The sequence below is a fragment of the Miniopterus schreibersii genome (assembly GCF_964146895.1).
Source record: "Miniopterus schreibersii genome assembly, chromosome: 5".
In the NCBI taxonomy this organism is placed as follows: Eukaryota; Metazoa; Chordata; class Mammalia; order Chiroptera; family Miniopteridae; genus Miniopterus; species Miniopterus schreibersii.
Window position 1 is genome coordinate 24,642,548 of NC_138106.1, and position 21,741 is coordinate 24,664,288.

General features: G+C 36.4%; 1 protein-coding gene across 3 annotated transcripts in view; it reads right to left on the reverse strand.

Moving 5' to 3' along the window:
- Positions 1–21,741, reverse strand: part of ZBBX (zinc finger B-box domain containing) — a 205,120-nt gene that overhangs the window by 163,582 nt on the left and 19,797 nt on the right. For all 3 annotated transcript variants that reach the window (XR_013998853.1, XM_081138132.1, XM_081138133.1), the window contains exons 7-8: positions 16,958–17,053; positions 180–338 (exon numbers count right to left, since the gene is read on the reverse strand). Coding sequence is in view for 2 of the 3 variants with exons in the window: in XM_081138132.1 (XP_080994258.1) it covers positions 180–338; positions 16,958–17,053 (255 nt within the window). In the remaining variant the exon portion in view is untranslated. The remainder of the gene's footprint in view (positions 1–179; positions 339–16,957; positions 17,054–21,741) is intronic.

Genomic DNA, 21,741 nt, shown 5'->3' on the forward strand with positions numbered 1-21,741 from the left:
GTAATCTCCTTAAACGTATTTTTATAGTCAAGATATTCTTCATTAATAAAAAAACAAATTCATATTAAACAACATGACAAAATAATCTGCAAAACTCTACAGCTCTAGTTAAGTATATGCATGACAGTCTCCATGACCATATATGACGGCAAATGTCTCCTGTATTTCCCTCAGCTTACCTGGGGTCTGCACCTCTGACGAGGAGGAGATTTGAGTTTAGGCTGGCTTTTACTAATCTCTTTTGTAGAGCAATTCTCCCCTTTGGGTTCACCTGGATTAATTTCCTTTATAAACCGATGGGCAACATCCAATACATTGGATAATATTTGAGATTTTGCCTATTGAAAAAGAAACAAAATATAACTAAAAAGCCAAGTATAAGCCTAAGTAAGTTAGATACATCAAATCATATTTTCATTATTCTGTAACTACTAAATTCAATGTATTTTACTTAATATTTAAACATATCTATTGGCATTTATATCAACCAATATAATAGTGACAGCTGCCAATGTTATGAAGGGCTAGTTTGGTTTGGGCTTATACTATCCTAAGTATCTTAAAAACATGTTATTTAATCCTGAAGTCAACTCTAAAGCATACCTATTTTTATCTCTGTTTCAGGGATAAAGAAACCAAAGCTCTGAGTGTTTAACTAACTTGCCCTTGGTCACATGGTGAGTGGGTGGCAGGGCTGGGAAGTGACCCCAGGTATATACAATTCTAATGACTCACAGCCTTTCCACTAGGCCAACCCCAAATAAATGGATGTGTTATTTTATGCACACCAAGGCTAAAGAACTAAATATAGCTACTCTAATGGGAGCCTGAATAATCGGTAATAAGTATTCCTCTGTGATAAAACACCTTTAGAAAATATTAACTATTTAAAAGTGTAGATCAGGAAGTGGGTCTGCCTGTCCTTGCCTGGGGCCTTCCAAGGCTCTCCTCAGGCCGTGCCTTTGCTCGTGAGTGTTGGTTTCCAAGAAGGCTCTCCATCCTGGACTATCTTCTTTGCCTGGCAGGCTTCTTCTCCTTCTGGATTTGTCCCAAGTTACTCCCACTTCTGGGAACCCTTCCCTGACTTCCTTCCCCCGCTGTGTGAGGTGCCCATTCTCTGTACCCTGCGTAGATCTCTACCAACGCCCCCCCAATATTGATTTTACATCGTCTTTTGGTATCCATCCCATGATACCATATAAGCTCACAGAATAAAAACAGGTCTACTTAAATCTCTGTATGGCTACCACCATGCCTGGAAAACAACCCATGGTAAAAATAAAGTGTGGGGGGAGAGAGCAAGAGGACTCCAGAATTAAAATAAATGATAGAGAAAAGTAATTCAGCAAACCTTTCCCCATGCCTTTTTCAGAGTGGCTGAAAAGGAACAAACAGGCAAACCTGGGGCAGGCTCTGTTCTCTGAGGAGTCTCCTGTCCGAACCACCTGGTCTGCCCTGGGACACAGCAGGTCTGAGCCTGAACCAAACACACTCCAGGGGGAAGATGCAGGCCTTTCAGAGGCTCTCTGAGAGCCTGGCATTAGGAACAGAAGCAATAGGTCTTTCTTCTTAGCAAATGTCCTCAAGATAGAGGAAAACTCCAGTGGGGATCAGAAATAAGTATGTACTCTCCCATGGGAATATTCCTTTTTTTTAAATTTTCACCTAGCTATCTATTTAAATAGCTAAGATTACATGGAAACTTTCCAGTATGAACTTTTGAAAATTTGTTAAGATTCAGTCTGATTCTGGAATAAATCAGTGAACATCAAATTAACTGGTGTTATTCCACACGGAACTAGTAAATTATATATGAAAAATGACCTTTGCGCAAAAATTGCTATGCATGTACAAATCGACAGTATCTGCTCCAAATTTCACAATGATCATTAGAAATCCCATGGAGACCTGTGCAGCCCATTTTAAAAAAGAAATTCAATTCATAATTATAGGACAATATTATTGTGCATATTCATTATTCTATGCATTAGATCTCTATGGCTTATTTACTGCTGCTGCACTTATACAGCTGAACTATACACTTACAAATGCTTAAGATGAAAACATTTATGCTGTTTTTTACACAATTTTTAAACAATGAACAGAGAAATGATGTGTGCACTTTATTGTTTATATTAAAGCTAAATACAGTTGATTTAACAAGAAAAAATGAAAGGAAGAAAAGAAAAAAGGAAAAAATTCAAGCCAATTGTAATAATGCTTTAATCTTTCTAGAAATACCCGTATTTTAGCAAATATTTTTAAACATAATAATCCAATCTGAGCCTGATTTTAAATTTCCTAGAATAAAGGTCTGTTGATTTCAAAAGTGGTTAAAATACCTAGTTTTCATTTTACCAAATATCAAAATAAAAAACAATAGTATTAATTCTATATAATTTATCACAATAAAGTTACCATTCAAATACATATGTTTATTTAAATAACACAAAAGAAGGATTATTCCTGTCCTAACATGAACCTTGCTATCAATGTTACAATAATTTTTATAACATTTTTAGGTAGCATTTTTAAAGGATATGATCCAGAAATAGGAGCATGAACAGACTGAGGAATCTCAGAGGGAAGGTGGGAGTGGGGTGGGGAGAGATTAACGAAAGAATTTATATACATATTTTCATAACCATGGACAAGACAATAGTGTGGTGAAGGCCTGGGGGAGGGGCTGTCAATGGGAACAAAAGGGGGCATCTGTAATACTTTCAACAATAAAGATAAATTAAACATAAAAATGAAATGGCCAAAAAATTATTTTATTCTTACATTAAATTTACTACTAAAAATATGGTAAACATCATGGATAACTGATAAAACGAAATGCTTAAAGTTCTGTTCATTCAGGATAAATAAAATGGCAATAAATGGGAATTTTCTTTCCCAGAAAACCATATATTTAAATATTACTTTCCTAGGTTTTAAAAGTGTATATGAATACTTTATTTTTCTTGTTCTTAAAATAATCACTCCAGGAAAGGGAAGAAATATTCTGATCCCCATTACTCAGACAAGGAAACCCAAGCTCCTAAAGCTCAGGTCAAAGCCAGTGGGTACAAAATGTCAGGGCTCGATTTAGAACCAAGACTCTCCTTCTTTTAGTCTAATCTTTTTCCCTCCTGAATTATGTTAACACAGACAACGTGCTTCAGTTGTGATTTCTTGAAACTAAGATAATTAATTCTTTTGTTTTTAATTTATTTCGTTTGTTTATTTTCAGGTTTGACCAAAGACTAGCAAATTGAAAGGCGGAACAAATTCTCATTTTGCTCACCTTCTCTGCCACCTACATATTTGGGGAGGGTTGTGGGGCAACACAAACTTTGAAAAATGTAAAACTTTTGAACAAAGTTAAAAGTATTCTATAAGAGTAAGATTACAGAACAAACTTAAACCATCTAGTCCTTAACTAAGAGGTGTATAATTTAACAGAATCAATAAGATTAGAAATGCACCACAGTGCTATAACATGCTATTTCACAATACTTAAAAGTTCCTAGATATGTGAAAAATATATCACACGTTAATAATTTTCAGCTTCCCAAACTCATTCCCAATCTCCCATACTCGTTCCAGAGAAGAGCTGGCAACCAATTGCTAGATACTCAAAATCTCCTCACCTAGGTGGGCTCTCCCCTTGAACCCGATGAGCTCTGTGACAGTTTGCTGAATGTGAGAAACAGTAATGAGTTTCCCTTCCAGTGACAAGGTGGTAAGGAACGAATGTGCCTTCTCCACACTTTTTACTGTTTGGTGTATGGTGACCTTGGAAGGAACATATGGAATATGGTGAATGTTACAGTAAAAGTCATCAAATCATTGCTTAAGAGGGAAGATGTCTCAGGGACACCCATGTTGAACTCTTAGGTGAGTAAAAAGTAAAATTTTACTGTTTTAAGACACTGAGATTTGGGTGTCCTTTTGCTGTAGCAAGCATATTTGGAAACTACCTCTAACTGGGTATTGTTTGAGCTAGCAAAAAAAAAAAAAAAAGTTTTAAAAATGTGTTTTGCCCAGGCCAGTTTGGCTTAGTGGTTGGAGCATCATCAGCCCATAGACTAAAGGGTCCTGGGTTCGACTCCAGCCAAGGACCTGTACCTTGGTTGCAGGCTCGATCCCTGGCCCCAGTCAGGGTGCCTGCAGGAGGCAACCAATCAATGTGTGTCTCTCTCTCTCCCTCCCTTCCACTCTCTCTGAAAAGCAATGGAAAAAATATCCTCGGGTGAGAATTAAAAAAAAAAAAGTGTTTCCCATTAGTAACATACATAAATACATTATTTCCATGTCTCACCAAAGTTTTCCTCTCTACTTGGAAAGGCAAGTGTTCCTATTATAATTCTATTTATCATTTCAGGCCCAGATCAAATGTTATCCAGTTCCAATGTATATCCAATGGCATTATAAAAAGCAGTTTAAAAGGGCAAGTTGTTTAATCTCTCTGAAACAAAGTTTTCTCCCTCAACTAACTGCAGCAAAATTGACATATCTTCTGTGTGCTCTTATAAATCCTTGCTTACATCAATACTAGAGCTTTGCTGCTCAACGTGTGATCCATAAATCAGCAGCATCTCCATCACCTGGAAACTTTCTAAAAATACGAAATATCAGGTCGCACTCAGCCTCACTGAATCAGAATCTGCAGTTTAACAGGTAACTTGCATGCACATTCAGTTTTGAGCATCACTGTGTCAAAACACTTATCAGTCAGTTGTGTTACAATTGGTTGAATATAGCTGTCTTCCCTTTTGTGATTATTAATTCCTTGAGACAGAGAACCATGTCTTATTCTGCCTTACATACAATGTTTCACATCACCTTCTTTTAATGCTCCTCCCGGCAGCCCTGTCTGTCACACTTTGCAACTAGAACATTGCTTAACGCTGGTTAACAAGTTGAGAAATGCTGGTTGAATCAAATTTAACTGATTTACTTTGCTAAAAATGACTAAAAATTCCATTTGAATATTCGTTCCTTTTACCCGAGCTAAGTCAGTGTCAACAAAGATAAAATAAATGGCACTATTGATAATAGCACAAAAGGGCAAATCATGTACCTCACTAAGCATAAGTGTTTGCACCTGTAAAATGAAGACAATCGCTTCCTGGCAAAGCTGCTGCTGTGAAGACTATTCAATCTGACTGAAAGGCACCTAGTAGAGGGATAACATAATGCTGTGCATTCAAATAACTGCTACCATTTTATTTAGATCACAATACACTACTTCTCTGTAGAAAAATTGTTCAAATATCCAGAAAATAGAATTTCTATCAAATTTAGTAGACAGAAGTGGGACTTCAGACTATGGTATAATATAGAGGTCAGGAAATAATTGCGCCTCCATAAAACAAATATTATAATTGGATAAATTTGTTAAAAAAACTATTTCAGGAAATCAACCAAAAGCAAACAACAAGTTGAGAAGCATTTACTCAAGGAAAACCACTGTGACATTGGTGAAGAAAGCACGTGTGTGTCTGCCTTGCGTGGGGCTGCTCCTGTCTTATATCTCCCTTCCCAAGTCTGTCAGTGTAACTAGGGCAAGGCTGGCCTGGCTCAGCAGGGAGTGTGCTTGATTCTCAGCGGAAGGCAGCATCTTGAAGTTTCTGTGGCACTATCGACAAACGAGCAAATTTGATTACAAATGAATGGGAAAACCTATAGCTCTGACAGCCTGAGGTTTTGGTCCCAGTTGAGGTGAGCAGTAGACCAGCCAAACACTTAATGGGGTGATCCTGAAAATGAGAGAGCTACAGAAGGGCTGATTTAAAAAATGAAAATCATCAAAGAGAACAAAACGAAAATTTTTGAGTATGACCTAAATAGCTTAACAAGAGATGTGAAATGGAATGACTCAGTGAACTTGATGACTCAGTGAACTTGATGATAGGTCAACATAAATTATCCAATTTGAAACACAAAACAAATTATCCTTCACTTGACAATATAAAAACTATCATTTTAAGTAATAAGTAGCCAGTGAACAAGAATGTGGTTATTGTTATAAAATATTTAAAATAGATAACTATGCATATTAAGTATCATAACACTGTACTACATCTATTAAAAATATATTTTCAAATTTTAAAACTCAAAGATAATAGTATTTCCATCTTTCTAAGTATGAAAATTTACATATAGAAGTACTAAAAGGTATCAACAGGAGGCAGAGGCGGCTGAAAATGATTAAAATTACCTGTGCATCTTCTCCACATGCTAAAAATGTTTAAAAACAAAACCAAAACAGCCTTTGGGGCACATAGTAAATCATATATCTCACTGTAGAATAGAAGCTTAAACTAAAGCCAAAGAATGTGATTTACTGCCAGCATTTCCAGGTTCCCCCACATCCCTCACTACACTGTGTGATGCTAGGATTTCATCTGGTGACTGTTCTAAATTCTCACCTGAACTTTCTTTTTTTCTCCCTAGAATGATATTATCTTTCAAATTACACTCTAGAAGAATTCATCACTCTGACAATGTATCATTAATCAAAGTAAAGAGAGTTGATATGTTATAGCATTTTGGAATGGATGGCACCTTGTAGAAGTTAAAGTCCAAGAGTAAAAGTTTTAGTTTAGTTAGAAAAATGATATACTTTATGACACTGTCAGTGCTTCAAAACTCTAACTACCATCACCATCCCAAAGCCTGGCTATCCTGCAATAAATATTAATGACCACGTTGACATAGCCATGCTTCCTCCTATGATCCAGAAGTCCCAGCTCAAAGAAGTTCCCAGATAATTTAGACTTGTGTTACTTCCTAAGTGTGAAAAAAGAAAACGCTGCAATGTCTCTTTTCATGGTGTTAACTCTCATTGATTTTCCAATTACAAAATTTTAGAAGAGATTTACTGCAACCACAGCCTTGCATTAGGAACTAAAAACTAATTTCTGCAGGAGAGTTCTGTTATTTCATTTGTATATGCAAAGCAAAAGGATCAGAGGTAGAGATAGAGATATACGTAGGCATAGAGAGAAAATAAAGCTGTTACAGCAGAAGAAACATTATGAAGTCATTGGTTGCAGTGATTGTTGGGGTTGAATATGGGTGCACTTGGATAGCTTTAAATGATAAAATCATTTCAGGAAGATCAAATGTGCTAATGGAATTTTATATATATATATAAAATTATATTCATATATTTATTCATTTATTTTGGCCTGCCTTTTAAGAAAAACACTTGCCCTTGCATATTGGGAATATTGTCCCAAGTACAGTTTGTTCTGTTTCCTTTGCTGTGAATTACATCATAAGCAATTGCTAAATAGAAGTACAATGTCGGCAAAACTCTGGAGTTTCATTGACTCTTAAGGTGATTTTTTTCTCCAGCACATTACTTTAAGGAGGCAATTAAGGTCAAGCTGTTTCACAATTAAAGCCAAAAACTTAGCAATGTATGATGACCGAAAGAAAAAAAAGTTGAAAATTTATAGAAATGTGTCCCCTTAACACAAGTACTGACTGTTTACTGCCTTGAACAACCCTGCAGTTTCCACTAAGTTAAGTGATCTGGAAAAATGGGAGTGCAGCTAAAGCTACAAAGATATTCCCTCGACTTCAAACAATGACTTAATAAGGAATCAACAGTGTGATTGAGATTTCTTTCCTTCTGATGAAAATGACCTATTAGAACTGAATTGCTGCCAGGATCTGCGTCACAGAGAAGGAAGCACAAGTCCCCGAGCCAGGCGTGCCAGTGGTTTCATCAGGGGGTTACCTGTTTTTGTTAGGGCTCTGTTACAAAGTGTCATAGGATTTGAGGGGTCCTCCCCTCACCCTAATTTTTCCTGAAGCCCTGTTAGTTAAGTGGGTGATATTCCAGAATGGGAAATTTTTTAGAAATCATATCTTCAATGTATATGTGTTTCTGCCATAATACAATATACAATTTTATATCATTTTTATGGCAGAAACACATGTACACTGAAGAATTATGCTTTATAGCAAAGTGAAATTTTTATTAAAACTTATCAAACATTTGCTCAATGTCTACTTATTCAAAGAAACCTCTACAAATTATTTTGCCAGCATATTTCTATTCATACAATGTATTAAACACATCACATGATGACACTATAAGGATCCCCTTATCTAAAATCCACAATAACAAATCAAACTAAATCTCTCTGAGTTGAAAACTACATAGAAAAGAAGTTACACTAACTACACCAAGCAGATAAATTCCTCAAATTATCACGGATCTATGCCAAGATGCAATGATCCCATTAAATTTCCACTTAGTAAAAATATCTTTGTAAAGTAAAAGTAATTTACTTATAAAAATAGAAAATTTTAAACATCCTAATTCATTAAGCTAGAGTTAAAAAATGAGCCTTATCTTTCAATTTTTCTACATTATTAAAATGTATCTTCTATTCTCAGAGCATATTGTTATTTTGCTTTTTGGATGAATCCATCTTTAGAGATAATCTTAGTACAAATTTGTTGCCTATGATTTACCAGAGTCAAATCTGAATTTTCTGTGAATGTTAAAGGAAAAGATATCTGTTAGGGTCAAAAGAAAATAAGAAAAAACTTAAGTTCAGGCCAGCTGGAAAGGTAGAAAAGAAAGAGACAGGAATTTCCACATGGCAGAAACTAAAAAAGAAAAACAGAATTGGAGTAAAAATTCTCATATAAATAAGTGAAAAACAGAAGTGAACTTAGTATTTATGGGATGAAAGAAAATTGCAACAGGTCCAACTGAAGCTTGATAGACATCTCAGACCATGAGGTAATTTGGGAAACGGAGCCCCCTCTCCCCAATAGCAGAGCAAGAAAGTACCCTGGACTGGCTACTTCCAAGCTTTGATTTGAGAAATACATATGTGTCACTGCTACTGAGCACCGAGGTCACATGTACTGAGAGCTTTTCTGAAACCAAGTATATAATAAACTCTATATATTATGTATAAAAAATGAAATAAAATTGCAACAAGGGAACTCACAACAGAATTATGTTTTAAATCCAGTTCTGCTCATCACAGTTCTAAAAACAGAGATGGGATGTGCATGAGTAGCACAAAAATATCACTGGTATAAAGAACTACTTATTGCAAGCCAGACAGGAATCAAATCCTGCAAGTGTGAAATTCATGTGGCTGAAGTTTATTGCTTATTCCAGTATCATTTAAGCAGAACTTTAAGTAGAACTTAAAGGGCTCTCAGATTTACTTTTCTCATAAAGGTCTAATGAAAACCACAGGTTTTTATTAATCAAAGATTTAGGTATTATTATTTCCCCCTTGACACATAAAGTGATAATAAAAATAAACAAGGACCTGGACACATGCCCCTGATATAAATGCAATTTGCTATTCAACAGATAGTAAATATCAAACAAAACTAATCTGGACTCGATTTTTAGTACTATCGTAAAGTCACATGTAAAAATAATGAAATAAAACCACACAGTTAAAATATTTTAAAATAAAGTAATAAAGCATATAAACATAATAGCTCAAAAGGTAACATCTGTCAAAAATTTTTAAACCTCTTAGTATCAAGAAAAATGGGATCTCAGTATAAATAATTGTGCCTTTCAAGTTTTATCCCAACATTAAAAAATTCTATTTAGAGAGCAGCTTAAAAGTGAGCCAGAATAGCAACGAGAAAATGATGCAGGAAATTCACACCTGCAATCTGCTCTCTATTTGCAGTCCTGATGCCATGTAATTATGCACAATATTAATTATCTTAGCAAGTACTCACTATTGTTTTAAACTAATATTACATGTAAAATGCATGCAGAGGAGTTAGTCACTTTCAGCTAACATATTTGAACTACAGGGGGAACAAATGATTTTATATGTAATGCTCTGAATGACAGATTTTTAGGCAGAGTAGAATAAACTCACTAACAATAAATAATTTGTCATATGTAATTTTTATATTTAGTAATGCTGTTACATTACAATTAGATGATTTTTATCCCAGAAAGCCCAATGAATATAAAATATCATAAGTAAAATGACTGTAAAATTTGTGAGACTCCATGATAGATCTGTAAGATAACATAAATAACACCTGCAAATTATAAAGGCTCCTCAAATATCCAGCATCAATGTGAATGATTAAAGCTTCAGACACGTGGTTAGATTAATGATCTTAAAGGACTGCTCCAAAACTGGGATTCTATATTCTCAATTTGGATAAGGAAGGGGTCTGCATTTTTAAATATACTCGGACATACTGGGCTCTAATACTTTACTTCACTGTGGGTTTTTTTCACAAAAGGGTTCCAAAATATATATTACTATAATCGTTTGGAAACTAGCCCTAAAACCAAAAGTAACCATTTCATTAATATTTCAGGCTCATTATCAGTCATATTACTTTGTTCTCTAGTTTCTAAATTTAGATGGTGTAGGAATTGTACTGAATTTCTGCTAACAATGTATCCTGACTAATAAAACCTAATGTATGGAGCACCTGCTACGAGCAGAATACTTTTATATTTGCTGTCATTTAATCTGACCTACCCAACAACCCTGTGAGTTTCTGAGCTTGCATATATGAGTTTTATCTTAAAGATTCCCTCAGCTTAAATATAGAAACACCCTTTTTTCCCATTGACATTGATTCGGACCCTCTCTGCACTAAACCCTTGCACTGACTGCATCTACCCTTTTTTTCACTGTACCTGTCACTTGCTTCTGTAATATGCTCCCTAACCCACTACGTTCTCCCAGCTCTCACTGATGGTAACAGAAACCCCACTCTCCCTTTCCCATACCCCTTTCAAAGGTCGCCTTTCCCCTTCCCCTAGCTTTTCTCACTACTGTCATCTAAAAGATCATCACCATGCATGTAGTTTCGTTGAAGTGCAGGCCAATAAACAGTCCCATACCTAGGTCTTCTCAAAAACACTTGTCACCATTTCTCCAAGAAAGATATACAATGGCCAATAAGCATATGAAAAGATGTTTGACATCATTAATCATTGGAGAAATGCAGATCAAAACTACCACGAGATGCTACTTTGTGCCCACAAAGATGCCAGACCCAAAAAGACAGAGAACAAGTGCTGGCTCAGACACGGGGAAGCCAGAGCTCTCACACGGCTGGTGTGAGTGCAAAGTGGAGCAGCCACTTTGGAAAACATCAGGCAGTTCCTCAGTTAAAGATCAAGTTAGCATATGACCCACTGCTAGAGAGAGAGCTAAGAAAAAAAAAAAGACGGATGCGTACAAGACACAAAACCTTGTACGCAAATGTTCACAGCAACATTATTATAATAGTCAAAATAATGTCCATCAAGCAATGAATGGGTAAACAAAATGTGGTGTAACCACACAATACAATAAAAATAAATAAAAATTATAAAGTGCTGATAAAGGCCACAATATGGGTGAACTTTGAAAGTATTGTACTAAGTAAAAAATGCCAGACATAAAAGACCACATGTTATATGATTCCATTTACATTAAATGTCCAGAACAGGCTAACCTACAAAGGCAGAAAACAGGTTGGTGGTTGCCAGGGAGGTGGCGGAGAGAAAGAGAGGGGAGCGAGTAGTAGCAAAGGGTTTCTTTCTGAGATGAAAATGTTCTACAATTAATTGTGCTGAGAGTTGTACATATCTCTGAATATACTAAAATTCATTGAGTTGTACAATTTAAATGAATCAATTGAATGTTATATAAATTATATCTCAAGAAAGCTGTTCTTCAAAAAATTTGTCAGCGATGCCTATATGAGTGTTCTTCATGTATCCTTCCGGCTCCCACCATTCTGTTTTTTGAAATTCTGGTGAATGGGAGACTTAACTGCAGTGCCCACCAAGGAGTCTGCCTGGGTTAACTAAACCTTCAGACTCACAGGACTGTCGTCAGACCAGTCGTAGCATCGGTGCGCTCGGAGGTTAAGAACAGGACTAAGTTTGCCGACAGGACAGCATCTTCTTGGGGTGGCCTCTGGCAGCAGTTCCCGCAGAAGCACAGCCCGGAGAGCTGAGGGATGCGCCTCGCTTGCACACCGCATTTCCGCTGGAGCTAAGCCCCCCTGCACCGCCTCCACGCGTGCCAGCTGCAAAGCCCACCCACTCGGGCGCTCGCTCTCACGCCCGGACCTAGGCTTCTCCTGCTTAGGGGCAGCCGGCCAACCGGGAGTCATGGTCACCATATGTCTGGAAAGGCGGTTGACATTACTGCCTTTCCGTTTCCCAGGGGAAGGGCTAGAGAGTTAACTAAAGGTCAAATTAGCATAGGAAAGAGCGAAGACTTCTGTTAACCCTTCTCTAACATAACACGTTAACATATCATAAATTGTTATAATTATCCAATCTTTGGCTTTCAAATTTCATAGAAAAAATAAACATTGCTACTTAAAATATAGTTTTAAATTATTTCAGGAGCTTGAGCATATCGTTAGGGATTCATTCATGTTTTCGTTTGTCCAAAAATTGATTTATATGTGCCAGGTACAATATTAAGCACTGAAAACACGGTGACGAACAAGACAGAAACAGTTCCTCTCCTCACAGAATTTAAAATTTATCAGAAGATATAAAAGAGGGACCAGTCAATACCAATATAGTTTTAAAAACCCCTTGATAAAGTGCAAAGTAATAACCATATTGAAGGACCATGAACACAGACTTGTGACACAAGAAATATTCCCATTGAAAAAAATAGGTAACACACTCCAGCACTCAGTTGTTTGTATGTGTTTTAAACGCTTTATTTTTTCTCAAGTGTAATATTAACTAATATTCATAAAAAGCAAATGTATATATTTTTAGGCTGTATACATCACCTGAACTCTAAAATCATGTGAATTATAATAATTCCTTTTCGAGGGAACATTTACCCCCCCACCCTTGTATTTCTGTCTTATTGGTGAGACTTTGGGAGAAGAAAGTGAGCCTGTGCCTCTTCCAGGTTCTCCAAGAGCTGCCTGCCCGAGAGGGCTGCATTCCAACCCGGCGGCCAGCAGGGGGTTTTACCGGGTAGGCCCTGCCCTGCCAAAGGTAAATGTCTACACTTTGGTGGGGTGCGCGAAGAAACAAGGCTCCACTCAAGGAGTATCGGGAAGTCGCACCTGCCTGTACATTCATGCTACAACCATCAATTCCGATTGCTTCAACAATAAAATTGGTATTTTGATTTCTACCTTCTGACTCTAATTCTATTTCTCACTTGGTTCAGAATTTGGAAAGTAAAGCAAAAGATGTTACATATTGACCTTCAAAATTGCAGCGCTAAATTACTCTAAATTTAGGGCAACAATTATCTATAATTTCAGTCTAAATTGCATATTGTCATGTTTCCCAGGAAACAAATGCTGAGAGTTGCCGGCCTGACTTTCACTGGGGAGTGCGCTGAGAAGAACACCTGTGGACAAGTGAAGGGAGGGGAACTGGGTAGAGAGCGGCTGACATCAGTGCAATTGCCAATCCCAAGGGGGGAGTTCTGATGGCCCATCAGAGTTGTCGATGGAGGCAAAGGGGGCTGCTGGCAATTTGTTCCCTCACATAGACCAGAAATTGGACCAGAAAATGGGCTGCCTCTCTCCCTGCCTCTTCTCTAGAATCAACTTTTTAAAAATTAGAAATAAATAAATAATAAAAGCGGCCACTATAAGATCACCCAATTAAGTAACCATATTACCCAAAACAACTAGCTATGATTCAAAAATACTGTATTATGAGAACTGACTGGTGGTTGCCAGAGGCAGGGGTGGAGATTGGGCAAAATGGGGAAAGGAGGTGAAAAGGTACAGGCTTCCAGTCATAAAACAAAGAAGTCACACAAACGTAATGTGCTGCGTGGTGACTGTAGCTAAGAGTACTGCATTGACTATTTGAAAGTTGCTAAGAGAGTAGATCTTAAAAGTCCTCATCGCAAGAAAAATGCTTTTTTGTAGCTATGTAGAGTGACGAATGTTAACTAGACTTATCGTGGTGATCATTTTGCAAAATATACAAAAATTAAATGATTATGTTGTACAACTGAAACTAAAATATTATGTAAATTATACCCCAATAAAAATAAATTAAATTAAAATGCTGTATTATTCTAAACAGTAACAGAATAATGGTAATGTGTGTCCATAAGCTAATATCGGTCACTGTCAACAAAAAGGAAAAAATATCTACCATAAAGTCAGTCAGCATAAATTGTACTCAGAAGATAACTGAGGTTCTTCCTGATAATTACTTTCCTGTAGGTATGTTCCAGCAGGCATATATTCCCACTTACATCCATATTTATATAGGCGTACCTTTCTTTGGAGATAAAAATGTAACGAGGCTGGATATAAATGCTTCGTACCAGAAAACAGAAATTCTACCTGTTATTTCTTCTCACTAACCTCTCCACTGCCCAAGGTCTCTCCTTTCCATTCAAGGAAATCTCCATTCCAATAAAGAAAATACACATACCAGAATCTAGTAACGATGTGTTTAACCCACCCCCCCTTGTGCGTGTCCTACTTCACATTAGAATGCCTCTGGTTTGTTTTTCCTGTATCTTCCGTTATCTCTGATTAACCTTGTCTCTTCTGTTTGATTATATGTTGTTAAAAGGAAAGAGAAATGCCTGCTATATTAAGACCTTATTTTTCATCAATATGAGGTTTACCCACTAAAATAAACTTTTTTCAACCTTTAGTGTTGAAAATCATTCTAAATATAGAAGTAGGATTTTCACCCTTAGTAATTCCCCTTGTGCATTTACCCTTTCTTTTGCAGATAATTAATTATTTAACAGAGTTTGGGAAAGGCAAAAATAAACTTGAGTCAGACTCACTGCCCGGTCTAAATCAACCATAAATCAAAAGGCCCTGTGAAACTGAAATGTTAGTCGACATGGAAATGGCAATAGTTTGCCTTCAGTTTTTCAGGGATTTATCTCGTAAGTAAAACAAGATATGCCAGAGCAAAAATGGTCCTTGTTGACGGTGAACTTCATACCGATTAACTGGGCTGTAGGATGGGGGTTTAAACAATTTCCAATAATCCAATTTGGCCATGCTTTGTGATAACCAGAAATGTCAGTGTAGGCTAAGAAGATGTATATCAGCCATCAGTCTAGAATGCTTTTTTCTTGCATAGTAATGCATACTATTCAGATATCAGATGTCTACCCTGACTCCTCAGATTAGGTATGAATTCAGCAGTCTATAAAATATCTCATGACTTTCAAGTTCCCCAAATGGTGAAAAACTAGAAACACTGTATGACTGATTAATAAAAGAGCCAAACAGAAAAGAACGTCCACTCATCACTATGCGATGGTCATCAGGCCAAGGCACATGAGAGTCAAGAACCTCAACACATGGGGAAAAATGGGGGACATGAAGGAAACAAGGGGAGAAACGCAGGATCACTCAGTAATTCCCTCTCGTGCATTTTACTTTGCAGATAATTATTTAACAAAGGTAGAATTTAATATTCCCTCTCTCTCGCCTTTCCTCTCTCCCTCTGTGTGTGTGTGTGTGTGTGTGTGTGTGTGTGTGTGAGAGAGAGAGAGAGAGAGAGAGAGAGAGGTACAGGGGAGGGGAGGGGAGGGGAGGGGAGGGGAGGGGAGGGGAGGGGAGGGGAGGGGAGGGGAGGGGAGGGGAGGGGAGGGGAGGGGAGGGGAGGGGAGAGAGAAGAGAATCAGACTTGGATAAATCTTGAGGGTCAAATCCTGAAGCTGAGGGAAGAGGACATGTCTCATTCCTCTTGTATCTCCCGTGCCGGTGGTACCTTAATTCAGGGTGATAGCTCAAAAAATGTGCTCAATAAATCATTGAAAGGAAAATTCCTGATATGAACTCACAGTGGGGTCATTATACTGTTTCCCCTTAAAGTGGAGTGTCTTTTGTTAAATTCTATACTATTTCTATGGGAATGATTACACTCACTTTATATATATCAATTTTCGTTTCTTATGACCGTTCAATTGTACCATCCTGAGGAAGGGGAATAACAGGTAGCTGGCTTTTTTTGTTTTTGTTTTTCTTGTTCTCCCAACCACTTCTGCCAGGAGACTCTAAACACTGAGTGAGGTCAGTTTTATGTTTTGTGGTTATCACAACTTGGATCTTTAGAACTACAATATTTATATTCAAGTAACATGTAAAGATTGAAATCTACCAGTGATCTTTATAAATACAGATCTAATCATCTCCATCCTTTTGCCTCTAAGATAATAATGAAATCTTTAACCCATTTCACAAGGTCTTTGGTTGTCATTTTTATCTCCAGGTCCAAGAGCAGGATCCTAGTGATATTCATCTGGGTAAGGTCACTGCCTACCATAGGCACTGATTCCTCAAGGCACTCAACGAATATGTGTTGAATAAATTACTGTCAAAGGAATGAAATCTATGACAAATCAAGGCATCATTAAATATAAATGGTATAATGTCATATCTATATTTAACTATATTTGTTGCTTAAGTATTGAAATTTTAAAATCACTTGACATGGTTTGAGTCTAGGCATTTCAAAAAACGATGACCATATGAAGATAAATAAAAGCTTCTAATACGTAGGAGGAGAAGTAGAAAGCTGAGAGATAAGCTTATTTAAATAATAATGGGAGAGGACAAATAAAATAATAATTTTTAAAGCTAAACATAAAAAAGCAAACATGAGATTTCTATTTATAAATTAGAAATAATACTTTGGTCATATGTTCACTTAAAACAATAGTTAAAAAATATAGTCTAGTTTTCAAATGTCAAGCTTACAGGTAGAATGCATAATCTAAAAACTCTAACCAAGCTAAGTGTTTCAGGAACTATATTAAAACACAGTTTAAATAGCAAAATAGAATCCAGATTAGTGTTCAGTAAAATAATTTTAAGATATATGTAAAATCTATACATAATAGAATTTTAGAAATTAATGTAAATTATCCTAAATTCTAGATAATTAATCATGTTTTAAATGTCTTTGTGTTGAAACATTCTATAAATACACTACCAGTATTTTTAAAAATCATACCTGCAAAATAGTTGTCCTATGGAACTTCAGTGCCCCCTTCTGGTGAATTTTAGCAAAGCACCCTGAGCAGTAATCTTCTCCACATTCAAGACATACCTTAAAAGATATTTTAAAAATACAGTCTTATAACATGACTTAGAAAATGTTTGTGTAAAGATGTTATCGCTACTATCTTTATTTCTCCAATTATATACCTAGGTGTCATCAGAATTCAGAAGTCCAAGGAAACTGGGACAACCATTTGTCCCAGTTAGGATTTAACTCTCAGAAAAACTAACTTGTAAACAAATTACTCCCATATCAAAATAAATATAATGGCTAGAATGTAAGTTTTATATGTGTGTTAGATGAATGTATGTATGTACAATTTTTTGAATAAACCATACAACAATTGGCAGCATCAGGTCAAACTTCCTGACCTGGTAAAAAATAAATAGCACTATCTTTGGGTCAAAACTACTTCCATTTTAGTTCTTTTATCTTTCTGCATGGATTTATAGGACACAATTAGTTTCAAATGATATGTATACTATTTGCCTCCAAAAATCACCATACACTTCTTTGAATGGTACTCCTTCCCTGGTGATTATCAAAATATGGTTTTAAAAGTATTCTTAAAAGATTCCTCAAATCAAAGTATTTTTTTTAAAAACCTGGATAAAACTGCATCAAAATGCCAACAATGTTTATGACCACTGAAATGATTATATTTATCTTCCACATCATTTATGGTGTAAATATGTAATTTTTTAAAATTTTCGGATAAATTGAAAAATATGATGTACCTATATCTATGATGGTACCAAGCAAAACTGAAAGTTAAGAGAAAAGAAAATGGAATTTTTTACTGCAAGTGAAATTACTGCAGTGCACTTGTATAACCACTTCAACATTCTACAATCTGACAAAAAGAAGTGCAGATGGCAAAGATCCCTCATTTTCTTGAGTTTGGCCCAGGCTAAGAACTGGTAGACAAATGAGAGAGCATAAGGACCAAGAGAGATGCTGTCAGAAAGTCTATGTCAAGGAGTTCACATTCCCTTTCACCCTTTCATTTCCTTGCCCCTTAGGGTGCCACCACCATTCTCCCCTCATTCCTCTGTCCTCGTAACAGGGAAATGTAAGCCGAAAGCATCTGGGGCAGACTGAGGAGAGACTGACCAAGCTCTTCTGCCTTGTACTGGCCAACGGTGGGCTGAAACGTGCGATAGAGTGACGCCTCTCAAACTGAAAGGGGCACGGGAATCACCTGGGATTCTGCTGCAATGCAGACTCCGGCTCAGGAGGTCTGAGACGCCGCCTGGGATGCTGCACTCCAGCAAGGTCCCAGACGGCGCCACGCAGCCGCCGGTGCACAGACCGCACACCGAGTAATAAGCCACTGGAATGTATGACATGGGAGAGTAGACTCAAAAACTCTTATTAAAATCCAATAGAAATTTTAAGTCCATTAATTTTAAAAAATTGTACTAAAAGTCCCCATAGGATGACATAGTTGCCTACAATAATGTAGACACACTTAGCAGATATAAAATGCTTAGAACAACTCTACAAAAATTTTAAAAAGTGAGAAACTGTGTGTAACTATAATGAAACTAAAAAGGAAAGCTAGAGTCAAATAACAATATTCAAAATGTTTAGTGGACACATGTTTCATCTCACAATCCTCATAACAACCCTCTAAAGTTAGAATGGTCACTGTATCTCCATTGTGAAGATCAGGTAATGAAAGAAAATAATAATTAAGAACTTGTCAGGTAGCATAGCTAATGGAGCCAGGATTTCAACCCCACATTCTGGCTCAAAGTTCAAGCCTTTGCCCTCAGCCCACATTACTAATTATTAAATCAATTATTGACCATTAATTGCAGCACTAATCATTTATTTTTTTAAAAAGATAAAATCTGCACTAAAATAAAATCTAATATTTCAAATGACTGCATATTCTGGTATTTGTCAAAACCCAAATATATTTTTTCAAATGTGATCAGCTATACGGCACTCAATTTTTTATTTAAGAAACTTAAACACTATCCCTAGTGTGGGAACTAGTCCTACCCTTTCAACTCTTGTTTCAAGAGCTATAGTCTGTTAGAGAAATGATGATAAACACAGTATCTACATTCATAATTTTTCATGTGTAAAATCAATTAAAAAGGTATAATTCCACATATATATATGGTAGTATCCTGGTACTAATGTAGATTTCAAAATGTATTGTGCCTAAATTTTATTTTACATATCTGCTAATATTTTAATAAATTTCTCATAAATATTCAGCAATGGCTTTACAATGTAATATAGAGAAGAGAAAATCAGTTTTAAAATATAATTCTAAGCCAAGTATTTGTTGACAACAGACTTTTGATGAAAGTAGCCAAATGGACATTGTAGTCAGGGAAGATCAAAGCTCGAGTACCAGAGTAAGCTTATATTTTTTGTTATACAAGCATATTTGGATTTAAATTGGGTTAAAATGACCACCAACTGGAAAATCTTTTCAGGCAGTTTATATAACTAGCAGAAACATACTAAAATCATAGATAAGCACTCCATTCCACCACAGATGCTTCTTCGGTGATGGAGTACCAAGTGCAGTTTCAGCAAACCTCCTTTTAATTTATCAAGCCTAGATCAGCCATACTAGGCCTTCAGAAATCATTTGAGTTTAATTAAATTATCCACATTTGCCAAATTAATATATAATTTTTAATTATTCATTTCACTTTTGTCTTGTAAAAACAGCCTAAAGCTACTGTAACTTCCTTAAAAATAAAAAAAACTTAGAAGTTTGGGATTTTACTTTTACCATCAATGTATGTGAATGCACAAGGACAAAAGGAAATGTGCCAACAGCAAAGTCACACAATTGATTGGCTCCTAACAATATACCAGGCACAGTGCTAAATATTTCACATGCACTAATCTGTTATCCTCAATAACTCAGACGTACAGACTACTGTTATTCATATTATTCCATTTTACAAATGAGAGAACATAAATATAGAGGAATTAAGTCATTTGCTAAATGTCACATAGTTAATAACTGATAAAGTTGATTCAAACCCCCCAAACACAGGCTCTTAACCCCTACCTGAATTTACAATTTTCCCTGATGAAGATCCTATCATAAGTAGAACGGTTGACTCTAATTAACCAATCTGAATTACCATCTAGAATGATGGAAGCTAAAAAGCCAGGACTAACCTCAGAGTTTAACACTACCCAACTCTACTGCATGAGATCTGCCTAGCTTGAATACTTAAATAACTTGTTGTGCTTTGACAAGTATATTATTTTCACTTCAGATCAAAGAACATCCTTTATGAAAATCTTAGTGACGTGTTTAAGTATGTTTAGGGCCTAAATCCCTGCTTCTATACACCACAGTTTTCAGGCAAATCAGCTTTTTAATGCACACATTGTCACTCCCCTGCTTTCCAGCAAAGACGTACGCCATTTATCCTGTCTGGGATGTCTTTTTCTTGCATTTTCTACTCTATGGAGAAACAGATCCTTCATTGTCAGGTCAAGTCTTATCTACGTGTGCAATTTTGTTCAGATTCTACGGCCTTTAAAAAGTGCTCAACATAGAATAGGATTCCATAGGGACACTGACTCATAGCTACCACATGAATCCTTTTTTCCAGATCATGAAACATGAGCTCCAACAATTAAATTTAACCAGTAAGTCCCTTTTACACTTCCAACTTCAAAACTATTAGCATTTGTTTGTATTTTTAAACATTTCTACATAGGTCCAATTGCCTAAGATTCTTTAAATTACTGTCCACCGTTATATTCAGTAAAATAGTAGTACGATGTAATGGTGAGAGCATTATACCAACAGGCAGTTTTACATTTAATGTTGTTATTAGCCCTTCATTAGACTCACAGCACTCTCTTTGAACCCAGTTAAAACTGCCATTAAATAAGGCTAGTAAAAGAGCCTTACATCAGAAGTAATTATGGCTAAATTCTCTGAAACTGCAACATACTCTACAATATTAGTTATAACCATTAAATTCTTTGGGAGAAAACTGCTTCTTAAGTATGTGGGATATATTAAATTACAAAAGGTATTGGAATATCTTCAATACTAACTGAAAGGATGATGTCTAAAGTCTACACTGCAGAAAAGTTTTAAAGAAATGACTCACTCAACAAATATTTGTTAAGTGCCTACTAAAGTGCAGGCATAAGCGGTGGGCGCACAGCAGTGAACAAAATGAAATTGCCACTCTCATGAGGTTTACGTTAGAGGTGGCTGGAAAATAAACAAATACGCATCGAAGGGGAATAACTGCTATGTAGATGAATGAAAAAGCTTCACAAAACTAGGGAGTGAAACTCAGGTGCTGCATAAGTAACATTTGAGTTCACCTTTATTTATATGAGGGGATGGGAGGGGGCTAGTTTGTTGGAGATAAAGTTCAATTTTGAACATGGTAAGTTAACGATTCCTGTTAGATGTCCAAGTAGAGGTACTGATTAGGCAGACTGAGTTGAAAGTTCACAGGAGAGGTATGGGTCAGAGATGGAAATCTGGGAATGGTCAAAGTAGAGATGGTCTTTAAAGCCAAGAGAGTGAGTGAAATTACCTAAAGAGTAAGGGTAGATGGAACAGAGAAGAGGACCCAGGACTGAGGCCTGTGGCACCCCGATGGTAAGGGGTCAAGAATATAGAAAAACAACAAAGAAAACTGAGAAGGGATAGGCAGCAAAATAAAATGAAACCAAGACAGAATGGTGCTTCAGAGAAAGCCAAGCGGAGAGTCACAGGA